Below are 23,124 nucleotides of genomic sequence, written 5' to 3'. Positions count from 1 at the left end.
GGAAAACCGCGCGAACGCCACATTCAAGAGCGCCAAAATGACATTTATTGTTTGAATTATAGAGATTATATGAAAGAATTTGTTTCAAAATTAACAAATCGCAAAGTGCATTGCGATTATTGAATGGAAAAGCACTGCAAATTTATGTTTACGATCAAATTTAACCTTCATTTACAACTTTACACCAGTAGGTTGCGCTGTTGTCAAACTCTAATGGTACTTACTCAAGGTCACGTAGGCTACTACACTTTCATAATAAAGTAAATTGTTGCCATACTTCCTTGTTTGGTATCTTCACCATTGATTTAGTTGGTGCATTCAGATGAAAGCTGTAGGATGAACTATTTTAACTAAATTCAACAGTATGTGTGTCATTGTAAAGAATGTGCTCCATACGACCCATGACATCTACTGACAGGTTTATCATTTTTTTCTGTCCTGAAAATGTTCATATCATCTTTTCGAACTTACTTCAGCACACCAAAGCCTTTGTAAACCACAAAGTCAAAATGGCTGATTGATCATGGATCATATACGAGGAATCTAAAGAGACTTGTGGCTTTAGGCCATATTAATGCAAAAACAATATGGACGACAAATCTTCAGCTTTTGGCATCAAAGAACAAAAGTTCTTTGCATTAATGTATGTGCAGTACATTGGTCTTTCATGTTCATGAGATGTGTTCTTCACAATCCTCCATCTTGAGTTGTGTGGTTTGCATTGGCATCTGCCCTATCTGTCCTCCACACACGGAGTGTTTAGGGTGGATCCCATCAGCTCTGTTGAACTGAGATGCGTGTTTATTAACTTACTTTCACGTGCTGCATTAATAGTGAAGATCATTCTCTGGTGTTGGATCTGGATATTGTGCTCCTCATCTTCATCGAGGATGGAATCGATGCATGTGTCACTGATTCTCATAGGTGGAGGAAACTTGTGCATATCTGATGGATGTTTTTATGTTGGGTCTCTTGAGTCTTTTTTAATATATGTATGTATATTTTTCCACCAGGTATTTCTGTCTTGTATCCGGGGACAGGTACGTGGCTTTCTTTCCTGCCATGTTTTATCTGGGGTTTTATAGATAGTTATGGTTAAATAATGTGTGTGTGTGTTTTGTTTGATACCCCAAAAAATGCCGAGATCATGTGTTTTGATTCCCAAGAAACGCACAAACTGATAAAGTTAATTATGAACATCATTACATTATTGCCTCAATCTTGAATGTCTTCATCTTCAGCACTACATCTATTGCTTTAGCATGTAACACCCAACAAACTTATCATCAAATGCAATGACAGTCTGATGTTTTTAAGTGTGGCTTCAGTGTCCAGATGTGTGAAAGAAGATGCATCTCATTTTCCTTTACAAATATCTAAACAGCATTTATTATCTTGTCATTTTGCTTCTCCAGTAAATATATCTTGATTTAGGAATGTTCAGATATTTGTACTGGAAAACAAGACAGAAACACTGAGGATGAAAATCATTTTTTTGCAGTGTGTGTCTGTATTCTCGACTCATTTACACTAAGGATTGTCTGTTCCAGGTTCTCTCCACAAGCTTGATCAACCGGTTCTGTTGGGTCCGTCCGTTGCAACCGAAGGTTCAGTTGTGGAATTCTACTGTGAGATTCCTGGGAAACCGGCAACATTGTCCGTCCTATACGAGCTCTATTTAGAGACAAACCAGAGTAAGGTGATTGGGGAGCACACCTCAAATTCTGAAGAAATAGCCATTTTTCCTCTGGTTATCACCACACAACATGACGGTCGACTCATTTGCAAGGCCAGCGGACACAATAACACAGATATCGAGAGCTCGTTCAGTGTTGGCCTGGACCTCAAAGTCATCAGTGAGTCATTAACCCTTTAAAGCTACTGTATTATATTCGATAGCAAGTGTACAAACGTCCTCGTGCTTCACGTGTCTTTCTTCTGTGAAATCTTTACTGATTTTTATCAAGTAAACGTAAAAATAACTTTGATATTGTTAGCAATATATCAACTGGACTGAAGCAGGTTTACTTGATTATCCAGACATCATTTATTAGAAAAATCATATGATCATCAGGCATTTGAGGAAGGTTTATTTGTTCATCTCTCAATCATTATTGCATTATATTTGCAGTTCCAGTGGAGGGAGCGAGAATCATTTCACATCCTTCCAGTAATGACATATGGGAAGGACAAACTTTGACCCTCCAGTGCACAAAGACCAAAGGAACGTACGTCTCCTATCAATGGTTTAGGAACGAAAAGCCAGTTGAAATGGCATACGACAGGACTGACGACACACTGATCATACACAAGCTCTCTGCGCGAAACACAGGCCAATATATGTGTGTGGCGTCAAACCAATACAATGACACGGCGATCTTTAACTCCAGTGATGGCCTGTTTGTGCAGGTCAAAGGTACGAGCAGGTCACACATTATATATTATAATAGATTAATAATCGTATTACACTACCATTCAAAAGTTTGGGATCAGTACAATTTTTTGGTGACTCCAAAATGTTGAATTTTTCTAGAATATGTGTCAAAGCCTGAAATCTCAGTTGACGTAGTGAAGCTTAAGGATGGTGGTTTTAAAGCCGTCATCTCGTGCCGGTCTGAGAAGGGAACTCCACTCAACACCTTCAGCCTGTTGAACAACACTGACGTCATCGCAACAGAAACAAGCGACAGAACCAGCGTGCTCTTCAGTGTGCCGGTCGAGCTGAACCGCTACATGGGCCACGTGAGATGCAACGCCAGCAACGAGGGCAACTGGGTTCTGAGTGAACCAGCAGACCTGACCGTGGGTGTGTAGCTCATTAACCTTTTTCAATCAACTTCTTTACAGAATTACATTTAAAAAATGTAGAGCAGCAATTATCAGGGTTCAAGTGCTTTATGGCCTAAAAGATTTTAGCAAGCATGTAACCACTTAAATAATAAAAGCAAAAGACCATTTACAGCCAATATAGGCAATTTACCATTGGAAATATATGGTTTTTAAAGCTTTTTAACAGTTATAGCACCACCTATAGTCTGATCTCCATAAAAGTTTGCATGCTTATTTAGAATCATATCTCGCACGTGGTCACCTATTTTCATGAAGTTCCGGGTTTTGGTTAAGGTTTTACAGGCTTTTGGGTATATTTTGCCACACCAATTTTCTAAATGACCCTGTTATAGCTACCCAAAGGGTAAAGTTCAACTCTTTTTTGATAATTATTGATCTAGAGAGTCCAGAGAATTGTACTGCACTGGTTTGGTTCCAATCGGTCGAAAGCCTAGGACTAGTTCACAAAAGTAGGTTTTTTACATAATCACGTTTTGATTTGACAGCATTGGTTCTTGAGGCAAAGTTGTTCAGAATGAGGAGATCTATCAAATGATATGCATATTGTGTGGATCTGTGAAACACCACGTGATTACAGAGGCGTAAACTAGTGGCTGATTTCTTTCAAAATTCTCACAGCCCTCTTGGGCCATGAGTTGAACATGCCCACCGAGTTTCGTTCCAATCGGCCTCTATTAACCTTGTTTAATAGGTGCTCAAACTTCATTGGCTGATGGCGGACATGTTTTTCGAGATACGACAATGTCCTCATTGACAATCATGGCACCTCGGACGAAGACACTGCATGCCAATTTTCAAGACGATCAGACTAACGGTGAAAAAGTTATAGCTGTTTTCAAGTTTTTTTTTCTGTTATAGCGCCACCAAGTGGCCATTCGCCGGATCCTTTTTCACGCAACCACAGAATGAGCTCTTACACAGGTGTGCCAAATTTGGTGAAAATATCTCATTCCGTTCATGAGTTTTAGCCATTTTCATAAAAGTGGCTCCACCCACTTCGAACGTTTTGGCGGCCCTTAGAGACCATGAATCGGAATTTCAACTTTTTTTTGATAACTACTGACATTCAGACTCTGGAGAATCTCGCTGCACTGGTTTGGTTCCGATCGGGTCAAAAACCTAGGACTAGTTCGCAAAAGTAGGTTTTTCAAAAAATCCCCAAAAAACGAAAATTTTGCGATATAAGACACTTGAGCCTAACAGTTTAGGAGTTATGAGCGATTTCGTACTTTTGACTGCTGTAGCGCCCCCGTCAGGGCGATCGGGGCGAGCCTTGGTGATGTTTTAGGTAGTGTGAGTACTACCAGCCCTCAAAGTTTGAAATCTCTATGACTTACGGTTTGGTCTGCCTGATCACTATTATTGGAGAATGCTGATCCTTGGAAAATTTAACAATTACAATAGAGTTTCAGCACTACGAGCTTGAACCCCTAAAAATGTATTTTTCTCATGGACAGAGTCTGTAGAAGGCGCTGTAACAGTGACGCCCGTCACTTACATGAGACGGGACTTCCAGGTGGTCGGTCTGGATCTGCGCTGTAAGGTGGAGCGAGGAACGTTTCCATTTTACCGCTGGTTTCTCAACAACAGCAGGCTGGAGGGCCAAGGAGGTTTCTACGCGGTGGTCTTGCCCGACAACTCAGGTCTGTCGCTGTCTGTGGGCCGGGACAGTGCTGGACTCTACCACTGCGAAGCTTCGGACAGACTTGACAACAGCACCAGCATCCGCAGCCCGAGGATTCTGATCAATAAAGAGGGTATGAAGCCTCACAGCAAACACTGTTCTATCACACACAGAACGTCTTTAAAATCTACACTGTAAACTCGAATAAGTAGGCAAAACTCATTGAAATTCAAAGTTTAAGTAAGCAGAACTGGCATTTTATTTTGTACTCATACATTTTAATTGTTCTTAACTTGAGAACACTAATTCATACATTTAACTTTAAATTATCATGTAACCTCATGTGCCACTTGTCACCATGATGGTAACTCTCCAAAAACCCACATTAGCAGAAACTCTTCTAAATTAGCATAACAAAACATTAATCACTACTAAATTTCCCACTAAACATTAATCTTGCACACACACACAAAATATATATATATATATATAACACTTAATTTTAGCATTTACTCACCCTTTCGAGTGCCATGGGCAAAGCATGCTGGGAAATAGAAAAACAAATCCAGTTTCAGTTAAACTTACGTTCATCTAAATTAAAAGAAATAAGTTAACAAAACTCAAAACAATGAAACAGTTCAGTTTACTTAAAATAGATCAGTTCTGTGAACTTGAAAGAAAAAGAAAGTGCTAAATACTTATAAAAGTCAATTTGACTGAACTATTTTTTTTAATTTAACCAATCAATTATTTTGAGCGTTAGGGTTTACAGTGTAATTGTGTCGTCTCAGGCTAAATTAACACAAATATTCTGTATTTGTGATGGGATTGTAAATTTCAAAATGCAACAGCTGCTGCCATTCAGTCTGAATATAAATAGTGCAAAAAAGTAAATAAAGTTTTTGTCTGTCCAGATAATGTTAAGAACGTTTTGTTAATGTTCCCATTAAGTTATGAAAACGTTATTTCTGAATGTTCTATGAACGTTTTTTCTTAGTTATGCAAAACATTCCATTGCATCATTCTTCAAACATTATATGAATGTTACTTTTGAATGTTCTCTGAAACAATTAGTAACATTTAAAAAATGTTAGATAAATGTCCAACTAAACGTTTCCCCAAAAATGTTTCATGAATGATGTATAAATACTAATGTTATTAAAGGCCAGATAACTTTGAACGAATGTTCTATTAACGTTAGTGGAAGAAGGAAACAACTATAACAGGGAACGTTCTGGCAAGGTTCTCTCAACGTTATGAACATTCTTCAGGTAACGTTAATAGAACGCTCGTTCAAAGTTATCTGGTCTTTATTAATGTTTTAAAAACTTTAGAACAAAAACGTTATTATACATCGTGCATTTTCCAGAAACATTTAGTTGGACGTTCGTCTAATGTTTTTTAAATGTAACTACTTGTTTCAGAGAACATTCAAAAGTAACATTCCATGATGTTTGAACAACGATACAATGGAATGTTCCCTTAACGTTCATACATAGAACCAAGAAAAAAACCTGTTTAAAACATTTTTTAAAATTGTTTGAACGCTCAGAGAACATTCAGAAATAACAGTCCCAAACGCAGAAACTGTTCCTGCGTCAGAGCTGAATTCTGTCTGTATATTTGCAGTTCTGAACAGAGTCTCTCCTGTGGTTGCGGTGGTTGTTTTCACCTGTTTCGCTCTGCTGAATGTTGCTTTGATGGCGTGTTGTATTTATGGAGTCGTGCTGCGTGAGTTTATCACATCACTCATTTAACTGTTTAAATACAAGTATTCATTGTTTATTATCTTTTAAGCATTAATCTCTTGTTATGAATATTAATTTTATAATTTGTCTTCTCAGGAAGAAGATATTCAGGAAAATACCTGTGAGTTTTCTTTTCTTAAATTTTTCAAATTCATAGATCAACACTCTAAAAAATGCTGGGTTAAAAACAACCCAAGTTGGGTTGAAAATGGACAAACCCAGCGACTGGGTTGTTTTAACCCAGATAATGTGTTGTTTTAACCCAGCGATTGGGTTGTTTTAACCCAGATAATGTGTTGTTTTAACCCAGCGATTGGGTTGTTTTAACCCAGATATTGGGTTGTTTTAACCCAGCGATTGGGTTGTTTTAACCCAGATATTGGGTTGTTTTAACCCAGCGATTGGGTTGTTTTAACCCAGATAATGTGTTGTTTTAACCCAGCGATTGGGTTGTTTTAACCCAGATATTGGGTTGTTTTAACCCAGCGATTGGGTTGTTTTAACCCAGATAATGTGTTGTTTTAACCCAGCGATTGGGTTGTTTTAACCCAGCTAATGAGTTGTTTTAACCCAGCGATTGGGTTGTTTTAACCCAGATAATGAGTTGTTTTAACCCAGCGATTGGGTTGTTTTAACCCAGATAATGTGTTGTTTTAACCCAGCGATCGGGTTGTTTTAACCCAGTGATTGGGTTGTTTTAACCCAGCGATCGGGTTGTTTTAACCCAGTGATTGGGTTGTTTTAACCCAGATATCTGGTTGTTTTAACCCAGATAATGTGTTGTTTTAACCCAGCGATCGGGTTGTTTTAACCCAGTGATTGGGTTGTTTTAACCCAGATATCTGGTTGTTTTAACCCAGCTAATGAGTTGTTTTAACCCAGCGATTGGGTTGTTTTAACCCAGATAATGAGTTGTTTTAACCCAGCGATTGGGTTGTTTTAACCCAGATAATGTGTTGTTTTAACCCAGATAATGAGTTGTTTTAACCCAGATAATGTGTTGTTTTAACCCAGCGATCGGGTTGTTTTAACCCAGTGATTGGGTTGTTTTAACCCAGATATCTGGTTGTTTTAACCCAGATATCTGGTTGTTTTAACCCAGATAATGTGTTGTTTTAACCCAGCGATTGGGTTGTTTTAACCCAGTGATTGGGTTGTTTTAACCCAGATATCTGGTTGTTTTAATCCAGATAATGTGTTGTTTTAACCCAGCGATTGGGTTGTTTTAACCCAGATATTGGGTTGTTTTAACCCAGCGATTGGGTTGTTTTAACCCAGATAATGTGTTGTTTTAACCCAGCGATTGGGTTGTTTTAACCCAGATATTGGGTTGTTTTAACCCAGCGATTGGGTTGTTTTAACCCAGATAATGTGTTGTTTTAACCCAGCGATTGGGTTGTTTTAACCCAGCTAATGAGTTGTTTTAACCCAGCGATTGGGTTGTTTTAACCCAGATAATGAGTTGTTTTAACCCAGCGATCGGGTTGTTTTAACCCAGTGATTGGGTTGTTTTAACCCAGCTAATGAGTTGTTTTAACCCAGCGATTGGGTTGTTTTAACCCAGATAATGTGTTGTTTTAACCCAGCGATCGGGTTGTTTTAACCCAGTGATTGGGTTGTTTTAACCCAGATATCTGGTTGTTTTAACCCAGATAATGTGTTGTTTTAACCCAGCGATCGGGTTGTTTTAACCCAGTGATTGGGTTGTTTTAACCCAGATATCTGGTTGTTTTAACCCAGCTAATGAGTTGTTTTAACCCAGCGATTGGGTTGTTTTAACCCAGATAATGAGTTGTTTTAACCCAGCGATTGGGTTGTTTTAACCCAGATAATGAGTTGTTTTAACCCAGATAATGTGTTGTTTTAACCCAGATAATGAGTTGTTTTAACCCAGATAATGTGTTGTTTTAACCCAGCGATCGGGTTGTTTTAACCCAGTGATTGGGTTGTTTTAACCCAGATATCTGGTTGTTTTAACCCAGATAATGTGTTGTTTTAACCCAGCGATTGGGTTGTTTTAACCCAGTGATTGGGTTGTTTTAACCCAGATATCTGGTTGTTTTAACCCAGCTAATGAGTTGTTTTAACCCAGCGATTGGGTTGTTTTAACCCAGATAATGTGTTGTTTTAACCCAGTGATTGGGTTGTTTTAACCCAGATATCTGGTTGTTTTAACCCAGCGATTGGGTTGTTTTAACCCAGCTAATGAGTTGTTTTAACCCAGCGATTGGGTTGTTTTAACCCAGATAATGTGTTGTTTTAACCCAGCGATCGGGTTGTTTTAACCCAGTGATTGGGTTGTTTTAACCCAGATATCTGGTTGTTTTAACCCAGCTAATGAGTTGTTTTAACCCAGCGATTGGGTTGTTTTAACCCAGATAATGAGTTGTTTTAACCCAGCGATTGGGTTGTTTTAACCCAGATAATGAGTTGTTTTAACCCAGATAATGTGTTGTTTTAACCCAGATAATGAGTTGTTTTAACCCAGATAATGTGTTGTTTTAACCCAGTGATTGGGTTGTTTTAACCCAGATATCTGGTTGTTTTAACCCAGCGATTGGGTTGTTTTAACCCAGCTAATGAGTTGTTTTAACCCAGCGATTGGGTTGTTTTAACCCAGATAATGTGTTGTTTTAACCCAGCGATTGGGTTGTTTTAACCCAGTGATTGGGTTGTTTTAACCCAGATATCTGGTTGTTTTAACCCAGATAATGTGTTGTTTTAACCCAGATAATGTGTTGTTTTAACCCAGTGATTGGGTTGTTTTAACCCAGATATCTGGTTGTTTTAACCCAGATAATGGGTTGTTTTAACCCAGCGATTGGGTTGTTTTGACCCAGCGAATGGGTTAAATGTTTGCCCAACATGCTGGGTAGTTTTATTTAACTCAACTATTGTTTAAAAATTACTATATGTCTGTCTTAAAATGAACCCAAAGTATGTTGGAAATTAAAAATCAGACACATAATTACTAGAGGCAACAATAATAATCAAAAGGTGAACATTTATTAATAAACAATTTAATATATGTTTATTGTTTAATTATTATTCATTAAACTTATTAATAAATGTTCATTTCCAACATAGTATGGGTTCATTTTAATCAAGAAATATAGTAATTTTTAAACAATAGTTGAGTTAAATAAAACTACCCAGCAGGTTGGGCAAACATTTAACCCAACCGCTGGGTTTGTCCATATTTAACCCAACCTGGGGTTGTTTTTAACCAGCATTTTATAACATCTAATTGAACTAATGTTCCGCTTTTTTATTCAAGACTCATCAAACAACGCAGAAAAATGGAAATCGCTGTTAAACAGGAAGACGAAGAGGAGGAGGAGGAGGAGGAGGAGGATTATCTAGTGAGGATTCATTTACCACTGCTTCTGTTTTAGTTCATAAATAGACTTTTAGTAATCAGATTTTTTTGTATATTAATCAAATCAACACAATGCACTCTGGGTTTGCATTATACATGAAGGATATACACACAACATTGCCTTAATTGCTTTCTTCTCTTCGGAACATGCCTTAAAATACTGTCTAGATAGGAAGCGCACTAGGTTTAGGGTTGGTGAAAGAGTTTTTGTGTGTTTTTTTGTTTGAGGAGATGTTGGAGGGTTATGAGGAAGACGTCGTCCTCGCTGACAGAATGAGTGATTCTGCTGCTGAGGTATTATTTATTATTATTACACTGAATCACAGTTTCTTCAGATTCTGTAAAAATGATTCCCAGTTATAAAGACCAGATAACTCTGAACGAACGTTCTATTAACGTTACAGAAGAACGTTTGTTCATAACTTTGAGAGAACGTTCCCTGTTAGTTGAGATTGTACTCATTTTGTTCTGTTTAACAGGATGAAGGCGAATCTGTAGATGAAACTCTCCTGTATGAAGGCGCCGTCTCCAAATCTACAGACATTCTTGAAGAGTTTAATTTATAGGATTTTAATCCATTAAATCTGAGCCTGACTGTTTGGTTTCCCACAGGCACAAGCATATCTTCACTTAGGCTATTTGTCACGTATTATTCTGTTCAGACAAAGGTTTATTCAAACCGAGACAATAGACAAGCACTCACGACTGTGACCAATCAGAAGCAAAGATGGCCAACAATGTGTCTACTGTCAGATTCAAACGAGTCTGTGTGGGTTCATGGACGGAAGATCACAAATAATTAAAAAATTTATATGTTTTGATAAATCCAACAATGTTCATATTAAAACTTTAGATATAAACCAGATGATTTGTATGTAGTGGATCACTTTCATTTGTGTGTGTGTGTGTGTGTGTGTGTGTTTGTGAGGAGCAGTGAACATCATCATTGTTTATGTCACGACTGTATGTAAATATCCTAATCAACTGTTTATTATTAAACATTAAACTAACGTAATTTCATCTGTAATGATTTGTAGTAACTATTAGGACTTTAACCTTATTGGATTTTCACTCTGTTTAGCAACGCCGAATCATTTTGGCCGGCGAGTCGGTTCTTTTGAACCGTTTATGTTAACGAACCGCCCCTTGAGTTCATCTGAATCATCAAAAAGAGCCGGTTCAAAAGAACGATTCATTCGCGAATCTGACTGACACCAGTATCTGAGGAAGCAGCTGCACCGGTGGTGGTGGTGTGTGTCCGTGTTGTGTATTCAGCTGTCGCTCGCGCGTGTGTGTGTGTTTGTGTGAGTGAGTGTGTGTTTGTTTTTTACCGATGGAGTCGAGCAGTGTGGCGTACGGAGCCTCTCTCGCCGGAGCGGGATTCGATCTCATCAAATTCATCAAACAGCCTCAAACTATCATACGACTCCTCAGCTGGGTGAGTGACATGTGTCACATTCAACTCATTGTGATCAATAATCGACGGCGGGAAATATGGGCGTAAATCATTGAGTCATTCGTGAGTTTGCGGCACTTTAATTACTGCTTTAATTATGTTTAAATTAATACTCTTTTTATTTATATTTTTATTTAAATTTTTAATAGTAGGATATTGTCCTGGAAGAGGTTAAGAGCTGCTTTTGAAGTCGTTTCACAATTGATAAACTGAATCGAATCACCATTGAATCTGATTCCCAGTTAACAAAAATATGTTCTAAGAACGTTTAGCAAACGTTCTCATGAAAACGTTATTTCTGAACGTTAAAGAAACGTTAAATTACTTTTAATGTTCTCTGAACGTTCTGAAACAAGTAGTAACATTTAAAAAACGTTGAACTAAAACGTTTCAGAAAAAAAAAACATTTAATAAACAATGTTATTGTGCTAATGTTTTGAAAACATTATTAAATACCACATTCTAAAAAATGCTGGGTTAAAAATAACCCAAGTTGGGTTGAAAATGGACAAACCCAGCGGTTGGGTTAAATGTCCAATCTGCTGGATAATTTTATTTAACTCAACTATTGTATAAAAATTACTGTATTCGTTCTTAAAATGTATTAATATGTTCAAAAAATGAACATTTGAATGAATAATAATTAAACAATAAACATTTTTTAAATTGCTTATTAATAAATGTTCACCTTTTGATTATTATTATTGTTGTCTCTAGTAATTATGATTTTTAATTATTTTTTTGGGTTCATTTTAAGCCAGACATTTTTAAACAATAGTTGGGTTAAATAAAACTGCAGCACCCAACCGCTGGGTTTGTCCATTTTCAACCCAACTTGGGTTGTTTCTAACCCAACATTTTTTAGCGTGAAGATAACTTTGAACGTTTGAGGATTCTATTAATGTTACTAGAATAATGTTTGTTTAGAACGTTGAGAGAACCTTGCCAGAACGTTTCCTGTTAGCTGGAGAAGATCTGCTTCTGATTGATTTTTCTGTTAAGAACATGATCGTGTTGAAGGGACTTTCCACAGATGCTGAAATGAGAGCAAAGAGTCGGTAAGCGCTGATTCATATCTGGTGTGTGACTGACTGCATCAGATGACCTTGTCAACCACGTCTAGATTTTCTCTGTCTAATTTGTTTACTAGTGTCACACACATTTGCACACCAGCAGTGAGTCGGCCTCTCTCTAGTCACATGAACATTCAGGCAGTGGTTAGTTAGTTGTGTGTCATGTGATAGTACACAAGTACAGAATGTCCCCCGTCCCCCGTGCTGACATGTAAACACAGCAGATGGCAGGTAACACGAGAACAGAGTGACGTTCTGTTTCTCCTGCAGTGATTCTGAAGTTTGGTTTGTGATGCATCGGTGGCTTTCATGAGCCTGATCTCCTGCGTGACACATTTGCATCGACGGAGGCGTGTGGCTTCGACCTGATCTCTCTCTCTCTCTTAGTGTTTCCATCTTCCTCTCACCGCATCTGAGGCGGAAAGTAGCGTATCACAACTACTCTCATTATAGTACTTTTTGAGTATAATTGAATTGTGGTAATTTTACTTGAATTTTCAAATTTGGTGCATTTATTTTAAACCAAAAGTACAAGTAAAACCTTTGAGTCCTGCACAGACAGGTCCGACTCGTTTGCAGTACCAGTCAAACCCTCCAGTTCAGCTCTGGGGTTGTGGCAATAATGGGTTAAACCACACTTAATAATACTGTGTTATTAACAGTCAGTGTTAAACTGACACACAGTTGTCGCTTGAGGCTGTCTGTACTGGATGCTTCAAGTAATATAAAGGGTTATAATGAGTTATCATTGATTTGATCTCGTTCGGTGTGAATGCACAAAGCAAATTGTTTGCCAAAATCAACACAACACTGAAAACAGATGTAAAAGTCGACACAAACCTTGAGACCGTCTATGGCTGGTAGAAAGAAAAAGTACATTTATTTTTTTTTACTTAATGTATCGGTAACTGCAATGTTTGTATGCAAACGCAAAGGTTGTGTATGCATTAACATTACACAATAGTGAGTTTAAAGTGTTTTTAAATTTCATCTTGTGTTAATTTCTACATTAAATATTAAAATGAAGTAGCAAATAAATGAATATACTGCAGCATCATTAACACGATCTAACAATGGACAAAAGTATGTTTATAAATCAACATTTGCCAAAATGATAAAATGATTTAGAATTGAAACTTCTTCTTCATGAGCCAATCAAGGCGCTGACCAATGACTGTGACAATGAAATAAATAAATCTGGTTCCACTTTGTTTGAGTTCAGTTCAGTGATTCAAGGATTAGTTCACTTTCATATAAAATTTTCCTGATAATTTCCTCACCCCCATGTCATCCAAGATGTTCATGTCTTTTGAAAAGAAATGAAGGTTTTTGAGGAAAACATTCCAGGATTTTTCTCCATATAGTGGACTTCAGGTTGAAGGTCCAAATGTCAGTTTCAGTGCAGCTTCAAAGAGCTCTACATGATCCCAGACGAGGAATAAGAGTCTTATCTAGAGAAACCATCGGCAAATGATCGCCTTCCAAGTGCTTCCGCCAAAACCGTACTTTCGTATTCTTCAAAAAGCTTACGCTGTATGTCCTACGCCTTCTCTATTCTACTTACGGAAAAAATGGAACTTGCGCCGCGTTCGTTCCGTAAGCAGAATAGGGAAGGCGCAGAACATACAGCGTAAGCTTTTTGAAGAATACGAAAGTACGGTTTTGGCGGAAGCACTTGGAAGGCGATCATTTGCCGATGGTTTCTCTAGATAAGACTCTTATTCCTCGTCTGGGATCATGTAGAGCTCTTTGAAGCTGCACTGAAACTGACATTTGGACCTTCAACCCGTTGAACCCCAGTGAAGTCCACTATATGGAGAAAAATCCTGGAATGTTTTCCTCAAAAACCTTCATTTCTTTTCAAAAGACAAGAACATCTTGGATGACATGGGGGTGAGGAAATTATCAGGAAAATTTTATATGAAAGTGAACTAATCCTTTCAGTTGAGCGATTCTTCACATTTTTCCTTTTTTTTATGTTTACTGAAGTAATTTATAACAGTTACTTGAGTAGTTTTTCAGCAAACTACATATTTACTCTTACTTGAGTCATATTATTTTTCAGTACTTCTACTCGTACTCAAGCGAAGTAAAGAAGATGGTTGCTTTTACTTGTGCGCTGTGGTTTGATGCAGTTCTCACTTCCCTTCTTCTCAGGTTTTTGCCATTGTGGTGTTCGCCTCCATAACCGCTGAAGGTTACGTGAACGGGGCAAATGATGCCCAGACGAAGTGTGTCTTCAACGGGAACGACGGGGCCTGTCATTACGCGGTGGGAATCGGCATCATCGCCTTCCTGGCTTGCGTAGCCTTCCTACTGGCTGATGCTTACCTGCCTTTGATGAGCAATGCTCAGGAGCGGAAGTACGTCGTGATGGCTGATCTGGGCTTCTCAGGTGAGAACATCTTCTGTATTTGAGTTTCAGTTCTACTATATTCTTCATGTCTCAGTAGCTGTTTCAATCCAAAGTTGAGAAATTAACTTGTGTGTAAAATTGGAATATGGCATAAAACATTCGTGAATAAAGCAGCGTTTCCTTCCCATGTGTTCATGAGAACAAAATGGCCACTTCATGGGAAATTGCCGCAAAATATCAGTAATAAAAATGTAAGTTGGTTCAATCGTGCTCTTTTCTCCTCCATCATAAATGAGTTCATCTCAGAGCGTCAGATGAAACACAATAAACGCTGTCATGTGATCTTGCGTTCGGATGCTGGTGTTTGGGAACACAATCGTGTGAGACGCTTCTGGACCAAATCATTCTGATGACAGACTTTTTTCAGAAACACCAAACCAACATTTGAGATGCTGCGATGTGATTGGTCCGCTGGTTAGTCCAGTTATCCAATCACAGCCTTCGCTGAGGCAAAGTTGCAAGGGATTTATTCAGTAAATGTGTTTGCATTGTGGTTTATGTGCATGTCTTTTTAACGGATAAAAAAGACGATCCCCCCCAATTGAGCGCATACATTTTTTTTTTTTTTTTATGCACATTTTTCCATACACCAATTTTTTTAATGCAATATCCCAAAATTTGCACAAAACATGTGGATGATACATAGCTAGTGAAGACCTCAATGGTTTAGTAGGATCGGCTGTCATTTCTGTGTCAGTAAGCAATGTTTTTATCACTCATCCTGAACACATTTACATGTTTAATCAGTGGCGTCTCTTCCGTTTGTGGAAACTGTGGTGCCATTTTTTAAAAAAAATGTTTTTTCCACATGACCTGTTATTGTAGCATGATCGGTTTTAGATGAACTGCCTCTAAACGTCCTGTAAAAGTGAAACACACTGCGGTTTTACTGCACATCGACCTCTTCCTGTGTAAGTGGGCCAGATGTCAAGAGTTTGAGAAATGTATACCAGGATTATTAATGTTAACTAAAACAAGCCATTAAAACATTTTTGACACACACACACACACACACACACACACACACACAAACATATATGTTAAAGACTAAATTACTTGAAGATAAAGTGAATCCAGGTACTTCATAGACACAAAAAAGGTTTTGAGGGGCTGAAATTAAGGTTTTAGTTGTTTTAGAGTATTTTATAGCTTAAATAATTATTTTTATTTATTAATTATTTTAAATAATTACATTTTAATAATAACCATTTTGAGCCACCCCCTCCCCCACCCTGACATGTACTGATAAAGCCCGTATTTAAAGCCCTGTGAGACGAGTAAATGCATGATCACATTTAGTCTAGAACTACAGTAACCATCATGTTTACTCAGCACACACAACACCGCTTCACTAAAAGCCAAAATTACTGAAACTTTAACTAAAATGACAAGCTTTGAAGTTGGCTTGAGAAAGCCTGACCAGAACGTTTGAAAAAGTTTTAAAAGCTTGAAGTTTAAAGGTTTTCAGTTTGAAGTTTAAAGCAGTTTAAAGTTTGAATGTTTTGAAGGCAATACAGTCTATGAGAAAGAGATAGATAGATAGATAGAGAAAGGTTGATGGGGTGTTTTTATGTTGCTAACATGTTGTTAGCATGATTTAGCACATTGCTAGCATGATTTAACATGTTGCTACTGTGTTGCTAGCATGATTTAGCACATTGTTAGCATGATTAACATGTTGCTAGCATGATTTATGCTGACTTTACGTGCTATGGGAAATTTGATAATTCCCACTTCTGCGGTCGTGATTACGAGCTCATCGCATTAAAGTTTCAAAATGATCAAGTTTCGTTCTAGGAAACTCATATTTACGATTATCCTGAGAGCACATGAACGAAGCATTAGCATTAGCATGTTCTTAGCATGATTTAACGTTGTTAACAAGATTTAACATTGTTAGCATGTTGTTAGCATCATCATGTTGCTAGCATGATTTAACATGTTGTTAGCATTATTATCATGTTGGCTAGCATGATTTAACATGTTATGTTGTTAGCATGATTGTCATGTTGCTAGCATGATTTAGCATGTTGTTAGCATGCTTAGCATGTTGGCTAGCATGATTTAGCATTTTATGTTGTTAACATGATTGTCATGTTGCTAGCATCATTTAGCATGTTGCTAACATGATTAGCATTTTGCCAGCATGATTTAACATGTTATGTTGTTAGCATGATTGTCATGTTGCTAGCATGATTTAGCATTTTGCTAGCATGATTTAGCATGTTGCTAGCATGATTTAGCATTTCGCTAGCATGATAATGTTGCTAGCATGATTTAGCACGTTATGTTGTTAACATGATTGTCATGTTAGCATTATTGTCATTTTGTTAGCATGATTGTCATGTTGCTAGCATGATTTAGCATGTTGTTAGCATGATTTAGCATGTTGCTAGCATGATTATGTTGTTAGCATGATTTAACATGTTGCTAGCATGATTTAGCATTTCGCTAGCATGATTATGTTGTTAGCATGATTGTCATGTTGCTAGCATGATTTAACATTTCACTAGCATGATAATGTTTTGCTAGCATGATTTAACACGTTATGTTGTTAGCATTATTGTCATTTTGTTAGCATGATTGTCATGTTGCTACCATGATTTAGCATGTTGTTAGCATGATTTAGCATGTTGCTAGCATGATAATGTTGCTAGCATGATTTAGCACGTTATGTTGTTAACATGATTGTCATGTTAGCATTATTGTCATTTTGTTAGCATGATTGTCATGTTGCTAGCATGATTTAGCATGTTGTTAGCATGATTTAGCATGTTGCTAGCATGATTATGTTGTTAACATGATTATCATGTTGTTAGCATTATTTAGGATGTTATGTTGTCAGCATGATTTAGCATGTTATGTTGCTAGCATGATTTAGCATGTTGATAACATGATTATTATGTTGTTAGCATGATTTAGCATGTTATGTTGCTAGCATGATTTAGCACATTGTTAGCATGATTTAGCATGTTTTAATATAATACATATTGTAAGATCATAGATAGAGTTTAACAATCTTTGCTCATTTGAACATTCCGTCAATGTAAATCAATGGGATTTTTATGATTTTTAATCTTCATTTTTAGGAAAACCATAATTGGATCAGTTAGAAAAGATAACGCACACTCAGTCAGAACAGCCTGAAGGTCTGAGCCGAGTTCAGTGTTGTAGAGTTAAAGCTCTAGGGGGAGTTGGAGTCAAAAAATGTAGTCTCGGAAGAATAATGTTTAAATGTGATTTCAGTGAGGTGACTTTCTCATGCCAACTTAAATAAAATGAAAATGGAGAATATGAAAATACAAACTGATTGAACATATTAAAAGCTATAATAGTATCTGAATGATAGTCTGTGATTGTCTAATGATCTTCACGACTCTGTTGATCAGGCTCCTGGACCTTCCTGTGGTTTGTGTGTTTCTGTCTCATGGCCGATCAGTGGTCAAAGACCCACAACACCAGCGGCATCCCCACAGACGGTGTCCACGCCGTCATCGCCTTCTCCTTCTTCTCCATCGCATCCTGGGTGAGTGTGAGACACCGTTGTCTTAATGATGAAATCTATTGGTTCATGCTAACTTTGAAACCTTAAGGTTGTTGATTGACAGCCGAATCTCTCGTCCAATCAGGGAGCGTTGACTTACTTCGCTCTGGTGAGGTTTCGTCAGGGCATTGCAGACGTGACCCACAACTATGCCGATCCGCCCATCGACCACACGTCACCCTACGCTCCGCCCACATACCCCTCCTTCCAGGACGCCGGGTCAGACGTCTACCAGCAGCCGCCCTTCATACCGAACCCCGACCCGTCCGGCCAGAGCAGCTACCAGCCGCCCGTCTACTGACAAACCACACCCACAGGGAAGGGAAACACGACACCCGGGTCACGTGATGCCGCGGGATGTGGGAGGAGCCTCGACAGGCAGCCAATAGGAGTCTGACTGTGCTTTTACAGTGTGCCCATAAATGTGTAAATATTCAAGTGTTTTCTTCTGTCTGATGAGTTCAGATTCGCACCGATGAGCTGGAATAAAGCGAAAGCCGATCTGTCGCTCACACTCCTGGAGTCACAGCAGTGTTTTTGTGTTGTTCCCGAGGAGGAATGTGGCGGATGGTCAGACAGAAACAAAAAGAGCCCTTTTTCTAATCATGTTAGTGCGTGAAGAGCTGGACTGCTCATTACATCATGTGATTCACTGGAGAGTTTTCTCATTTCATTGGAGACGAATTGAAGCGGTTTTGTGCTGTAAATTCATGTGTGATGCTTTTATCTGCTTCCAGATCTGATTCAGTGTGAAAAACTGATTCTCCAGGGAATAAGTCCAGTCTTCTGATGCACATAAACACTGTGGTGCTGATCTCTCTGGTGCTGTTTCATCTGTAGAAGCTTGTTTTCGCTACAGAATTAAAAAATTAAAAGTGCAATCTCACAATTCTGACTGTTTTTTCTCTGAATTATACACTAGGGTTCAAAAGTTTGGGGTCGGTAAATGTAAATCAGCTGTTTTCTATGTGAATATATAGTAAAGTGTAATTTATTCCTCTGAATTTTCAGCATCATTACTCCAGTCTTCAGTGTCACATGATCCTTCAGAAATCATTCTAATATGATGATTTGCTGCTCAAGAAACATTTATGATTATTATCAATGTTGAAAACGGTTTCATATTTTTATTTAAACTGTGATTTATTTTTCAGGATTCTTTGATGAATAGAAAGTTCAAAAGAACAGCATTTATTTGAAATAGAATCTTTTGCAACATTATAAATGTCTTTACTGACACTTTTGATCAATTTAATGCATCCTTGATGAATAAAAGTACTAATTTCTTTCCCAAACTTTTGAACAGTAGAAAGCTGTGATTGTGAAAATATATACTTTTATTCCGTGGCGAAAACAAGCTTCCATACTGTATATTAACATTTACTTGGAAAAAACATTCATACATCAGTACTGTTTTTGAATAATTTCAGAAATTAACATTTGATTTGATTTTTTTTTGCATGCAATTCACTTCCTTTTAGTGCTTGAAAGTTTTAGCATTTACATTTTGTATATTTTCGGGTTACAGATCTGTTACAGTTTTCTCTGAATAACCAGATTATGTTTTTTTAATTGCACATAAAAACGAACACAAACACTGGTGTGTATCCTAAATTAAAACAAATGAGTCTGATTATGACATGTCATTTTTATTTTCACGCATTGAATTAAAACAAACTTCTCATGTAGCAAATTCTACAAAATGTTTCATGTGAAAAACATACAGAAAAAAAAGAAAAAAAAAAAAAGTTTTAATCATAATGCATCACTCCATGGCAGTGTTTCAGGATGTCAGCTGGCTTTGTTAGACACATTTAAATAGTTTAAAATCATTTAAATTAAAATACGTACAAAGTACTGATTTTCAAACCAAAGATACAAACACACATTTTGCTGGACCCACTTTAAAGTTATTTACAGGAAATCAACAGCACATCAGACGCACAAAAATAAACATCATCAAGTGCTAAACTCTCGCTACACAGAGGTAAATCCATACATTAACTGTCGTGTTGTGTTCAGAGGTGAAGGGAAGCAAAGAGTTTGCGTGGAGCGCTTTGGTCCAGAGGTTTTCCTGACGTTACGTGCGGAGGCGTCTCCTCTCTCAGCGGGTCACGGTTCTCCTTACACTCCGTAAGACCTCCGTAACACGTCCGACACACAGCGTGATACATATCAGCGCCGCCGATCACCTCCACCTGAGGAAGTGAAACAAAGACACGAAAACAAAAGATGCTGTGAGATTTCAGTTCTTCTGACAGGATGAGGATGTGACGCTGACCGCTTCTGCTGTGAGAGTAGAACACGCGTCAGACCCGCTCAAATCAGAGGGTGTGTTTGTCCAGATGTCAGTTCAGCTGTTTCTGTCCTCACCTCTTTTTCAGCTCCCAGTCTTTTGGTATAAGCGGCTTCTTTGAAGCACTGCATGCAGACGGCGTTCAGCTTGACCACGCTCTCCGCTAGAGGCACCAGATTCAGGATGTTACCAAAGGGCTGCACAGAGACAAGGGTCAAAGGTCATCAACATCGCTCAAGAATAAAAATATATGTAAAATAAATATATATAAAATAAAAATACACACACACACACACACACATATACATATTTATATATATATATGCGCATCTATTTAATATAAATTATATTTAAAATACTTAATATATATTTACTTTATATTTTTTGTGTGTGTATGTGTGTGTATATATATATATATATATATATATATAGTAAAATAAACAATATATAATATACAAATAAATAAAATGTATAATAAATGTAATAATTTATACTAAAAAAATTATAGTAAATTAAATTAAATAAATATATAAATAGACAAATAAAATAACATGTTTATATTAAATAAATATAATTTATATTAAAAGACAGAAATATGTAGTAAAAAATAATAAAATAAAAAACATTATAAAAATAATTTAAATATAAATAAAAAACAAATATATAGTAAAATATGTAGTAAAGTAAAAATAAATAAAACAAATGGAATGATAATATATAATATGTATATATTAAAAAAAACAAACAAAAAAGTAAAATATATATATAAAAGATATACAATAAATATGAATATAATTTATATTAAATAAGTGCACACGCATATATATATATATAAAAACATTTAGTATAGTAATACATATCATATATTAAATATATTTTATATTAAATAAACAATATATAGTAAAATAAATAAACAATTATTTGTAATAATATTTATAATATTAAACAATTATAAATATAATTTATATTAAATAAAACATAAAAAAGGACAAAAATAAGTAAATAATAGTAAAATAAATAAACAAAATATATATAGTATAGAATATAAATAAAATGTATATAATTATATTTTATTTATATTAAATAACCAAAATATATAGTAAACAAATAAGCACATAATAGTAAAATAACATTTCAAATATAATTTAAATATAAATAAAAAAAAAACACACATATATAAAAATATATATATATATATAGTGAAATATATAGTAAAGTAAAAATAAATAAAACAAATAAAATATATAGTAAAATGAATATAAATATGTATAATATAGAAAACATATACATATAGAGTGTGTATATATATATATATATATATATATATACATATATATATATATATATATACACACACACACACACACATCCAGATCCCTCATAATCGTACCTTTCTCTGGAAGGTTCCATCAAGCGCTGCTACTATGACAGTTTTTCCCATGTTGGCCATTTCTTCACAGAACTCAACTGTGTCCGGAAACTGCAAAACCAAAAGATCTGAATTATTATAAAATACATCACAAACCATAACATTAGACTGAGACTCCAAGGAGTGTCTCAGTAAACAGAATAATGATTGACAGTCTTTCTGCATCTTAACAGAGACGTACAAACTGTCCCTCGTCGATGCCGATGACACACGCCTGCAGGGCCAGAGACTTCACGTCACTCAGACGGTTGGCAGGAACGGCCTCCATCATGCTCCTGCAGCAGAAACCACAGCAAACCTCACACAACCACACTTTACCACACGAACACACTCATCGTAGAGATACCTTACATGTCATGCGTGGCCATTCCCATCTGGGAATATCGAGTGTCTTTGGCATATTTGATGACCAAGCAGGAATACTGAGCCACCTGGAACCGCCGCACACGCCGCATCAGCTCAGTGCTGGAGACACACACACAAACTCATTAACACTTCAATTAACACAACACCAGGAGATTCCCTGATTATAAGAAAACTCAAACTTCAGAAAAATGTGACATTAGTGCTGTTTGGAGTCTCAAAGACCCCTGATATATGGAGTGCTTTACATCTTCCTTGTTTATTTTGAGTGTTTTACTGCATTTTTCAACAAAAATGACATTTTTCTTAATAACACTGACGTGCTTTTATTATAAACAGAGGAAGATTTAAATTTAGAAAACTATTATAGTATTTACATAAACAGCACTGGGAGTCTGTGACAACATGAGGGTCAATGAACAAACATTTTTCGCGCTTTGTAACCTGCAGCTGCATTTTGGCGCCATCCGCTGAACCAAAACATCGTTGTTTTTAGTTTTACCTTCATATTTCATAACATAACATGGATGTACTGATGATTTATTAACTCTTACCTTTTTCCTGAGAACATCGGTCCGAAAATAACCTGAGAAGATGACATTAATGTTTATATTTACAACAGCTTCAAATCCACAACAAAACCTAAAAACATCACGTCCAAACGAAGAGCCACGCATTAAATATATATTTAAATATTATAATTGTACCCGGTAAATCTTCACTGACTCGAATGACATTAAACTGGAGTCACAGTTAAACGGTCACGCACCTGAATCTGTCCTCTGGTCTTCCGTGGGGAATTGGGTAAAATCTTGGCTACATTCAAACAATCCATGTCTTTTGTTTCTTCTGTTTTTATGACTATCTCAACATACAGTACGACTTACAGCAGGATTTGAACATCCCGCCACCGCCAGTTTGTCCATTTATAGTAGCTGTAGCGTCA

General features: G+C 36.7%; 3 protein-coding genes across 5 annotated transcripts; 2 read left to right on the top strand and 1 right to left on the bottom strand.

The window, feature by feature from the left end:
• The first annotated feature begins 754 nt into the window (after positions 1-754).
• Positions 755-10,466, top strand: si:dkey-93h22.7 (hemicentin-1). Of its 3 annotated transcripts, none has more exons than XM_051913206.1 (11): positions 755-924; positions 1,014-1,040; positions 1,551-1,856; positions 2,132-2,416; positions 2,534-2,806; positions 4,308-4,607; positions 6,104-6,205; positions 6,319-6,343; positions 9,500-9,584; positions 9,833-9,895; positions 10,081-10,466. In XM_051913206.1, exons 1-11 carry the CDS (start codon positions 891-893, stop codon positions 10,165-10,167), a joined length of 1,587 nt encoding a protein of 528 aa, XP_051769166.1. In that variant the 5' UTR covers positions 755-890; the 3' UTR covers positions 10,168-10,466. The 3 variants fall into 3 exon arrangements, with proteins under 3 accessions (XP_051769166.1, XP_051769164.1, XP_051769167.1); XM_051913204.1 differs by having other exon boundaries at positions 9,830-9,895; XM_051913207.1 differs by lacking the exon at positions 6,104-6,205 and having other exon boundaries at positions 9,830-9,895.
• Positions 10,467-10,786: 320 nt separating this feature from the next.
• On the top strand, positions 10,787-19,726 carry syngr2b (synaptogyrin 2b). The gene is made up of 4 exons (XM_051913231.1): positions 10,787-11,039; positions 14,288-14,525; positions 17,936-18,072; positions 18,176-19,726. The coding sequence occupies exons 1-4, from the start codon at positions 10,935-10,937 to the stop codon at positions 18,389-18,391; spliced, it is 696 nt and encodes a 231-aa protein (XP_051769191.1). The 5' UTR covers positions 10,787-10,934; the 3' UTR covers positions 18,392-19,726.
• On the bottom strand, positions 19,724-23,117 carry tk1 (thymidine kinase 1, soluble). The gene is made up of 7 exons (XM_051913230.1): positions 22,948-23,117; positions 22,733-22,764; positions 22,167-22,280; positions 21,997-22,090; positions 21,777-21,866; positions 20,464-20,583; positions 19,724-20,288 (listed from the first exon to the last, which is right to left on the bottom strand). Exons 1-7 carry the CDS (start codon positions 23,011-23,013, stop codon positions 20,109-20,111), a joined length of 696 nt encoding a protein of 231 aa, XP_051769190.1. The 5' UTR covers positions 23,014-23,117; the 3' UTR covers positions 19,724-20,108.
• Positions 23,118-23,124: the final 7 nt, after the last annotated feature.

Source organism: Ctenopharyngodon idella, chromosome 11 (genome assembly GCF_019924925.1).
Source record: "Ctenopharyngodon idella isolate HZGC_01 chromosome 11, HZGC01, whole genome shotgun sequence".
NCBI classification, from domain to species: domain Eukaryota; kingdom Metazoa; phylum Chordata; class Actinopteri; order Cypriniformes; family Xenocyprididae; genus Ctenopharyngodon; species Ctenopharyngodon idella.
Note: the sequence above shows the minus strand (reverse complement) of the source record. Positions and strands in the feature narration are given on the sequence as shown.

Coding starts and splice junctions, on each gene's coding strand:
- tk1 (XM_051913230.1), bottom strand. CDS start 23,013: ATGGATTGTTTGAATGTAGCCAAGATTTTACCCAATTCCCCACGGAAG. Junction 21,867..21,996: donor GCATCGACGAGGGACAGTTT/GTACGTCTCTGT, acceptor TTGGTTTTGCAG/TTTCCGGACACAGTTGAGTT. Junction 20,289..20,463: donor GACTGGGAGCTGAAAAAGAG/GTGAGGACAGAA, acceptor TCACTTCCTCAG/GTGGAGGTGATCGGCGGCGC.
- si:dkey-93h22.7 (XM_051913204.1), top strand. CDS start 891: ATGGAATCGATGCATGTGTCACTGATTCTCATAG. Junction 1,857..2,131: donor CCTGGACCTCAAAGTCATCA/GTGAGTCATTAA, acceptor TTATATTTGCAG/TTCCAGTGGAGGGAGCGAGA. Junction 9,585..9,829: donor AGGAGGAGGAGGATTATCTA/GTGAGGATTCAT, acceptor TTTTTGTTTGAG/GAGATGTTGGAGGGTTATGA.
- syngr2b (XM_051913231.1), top strand. CDS start 10,935: ATGGAGTCGAGCAGTGTGGCGTACGGAGCCTCTCTCGCCGGAGCGGGA. Junction 11,040..14,287: donor TCATACGACTCCTCAGCTGG/GTGAGTGACATG, acceptor CCTTCTTCTCAG/GTTTTTGCCATTGTGGTGTT. Junction 14,526..17,935: donor GGCTGATCTGGGCTTCTCAG/GTGAGAACATCT, acceptor TCTGTTGATCAG/GCTCCTGGACCTTCCTGTGG.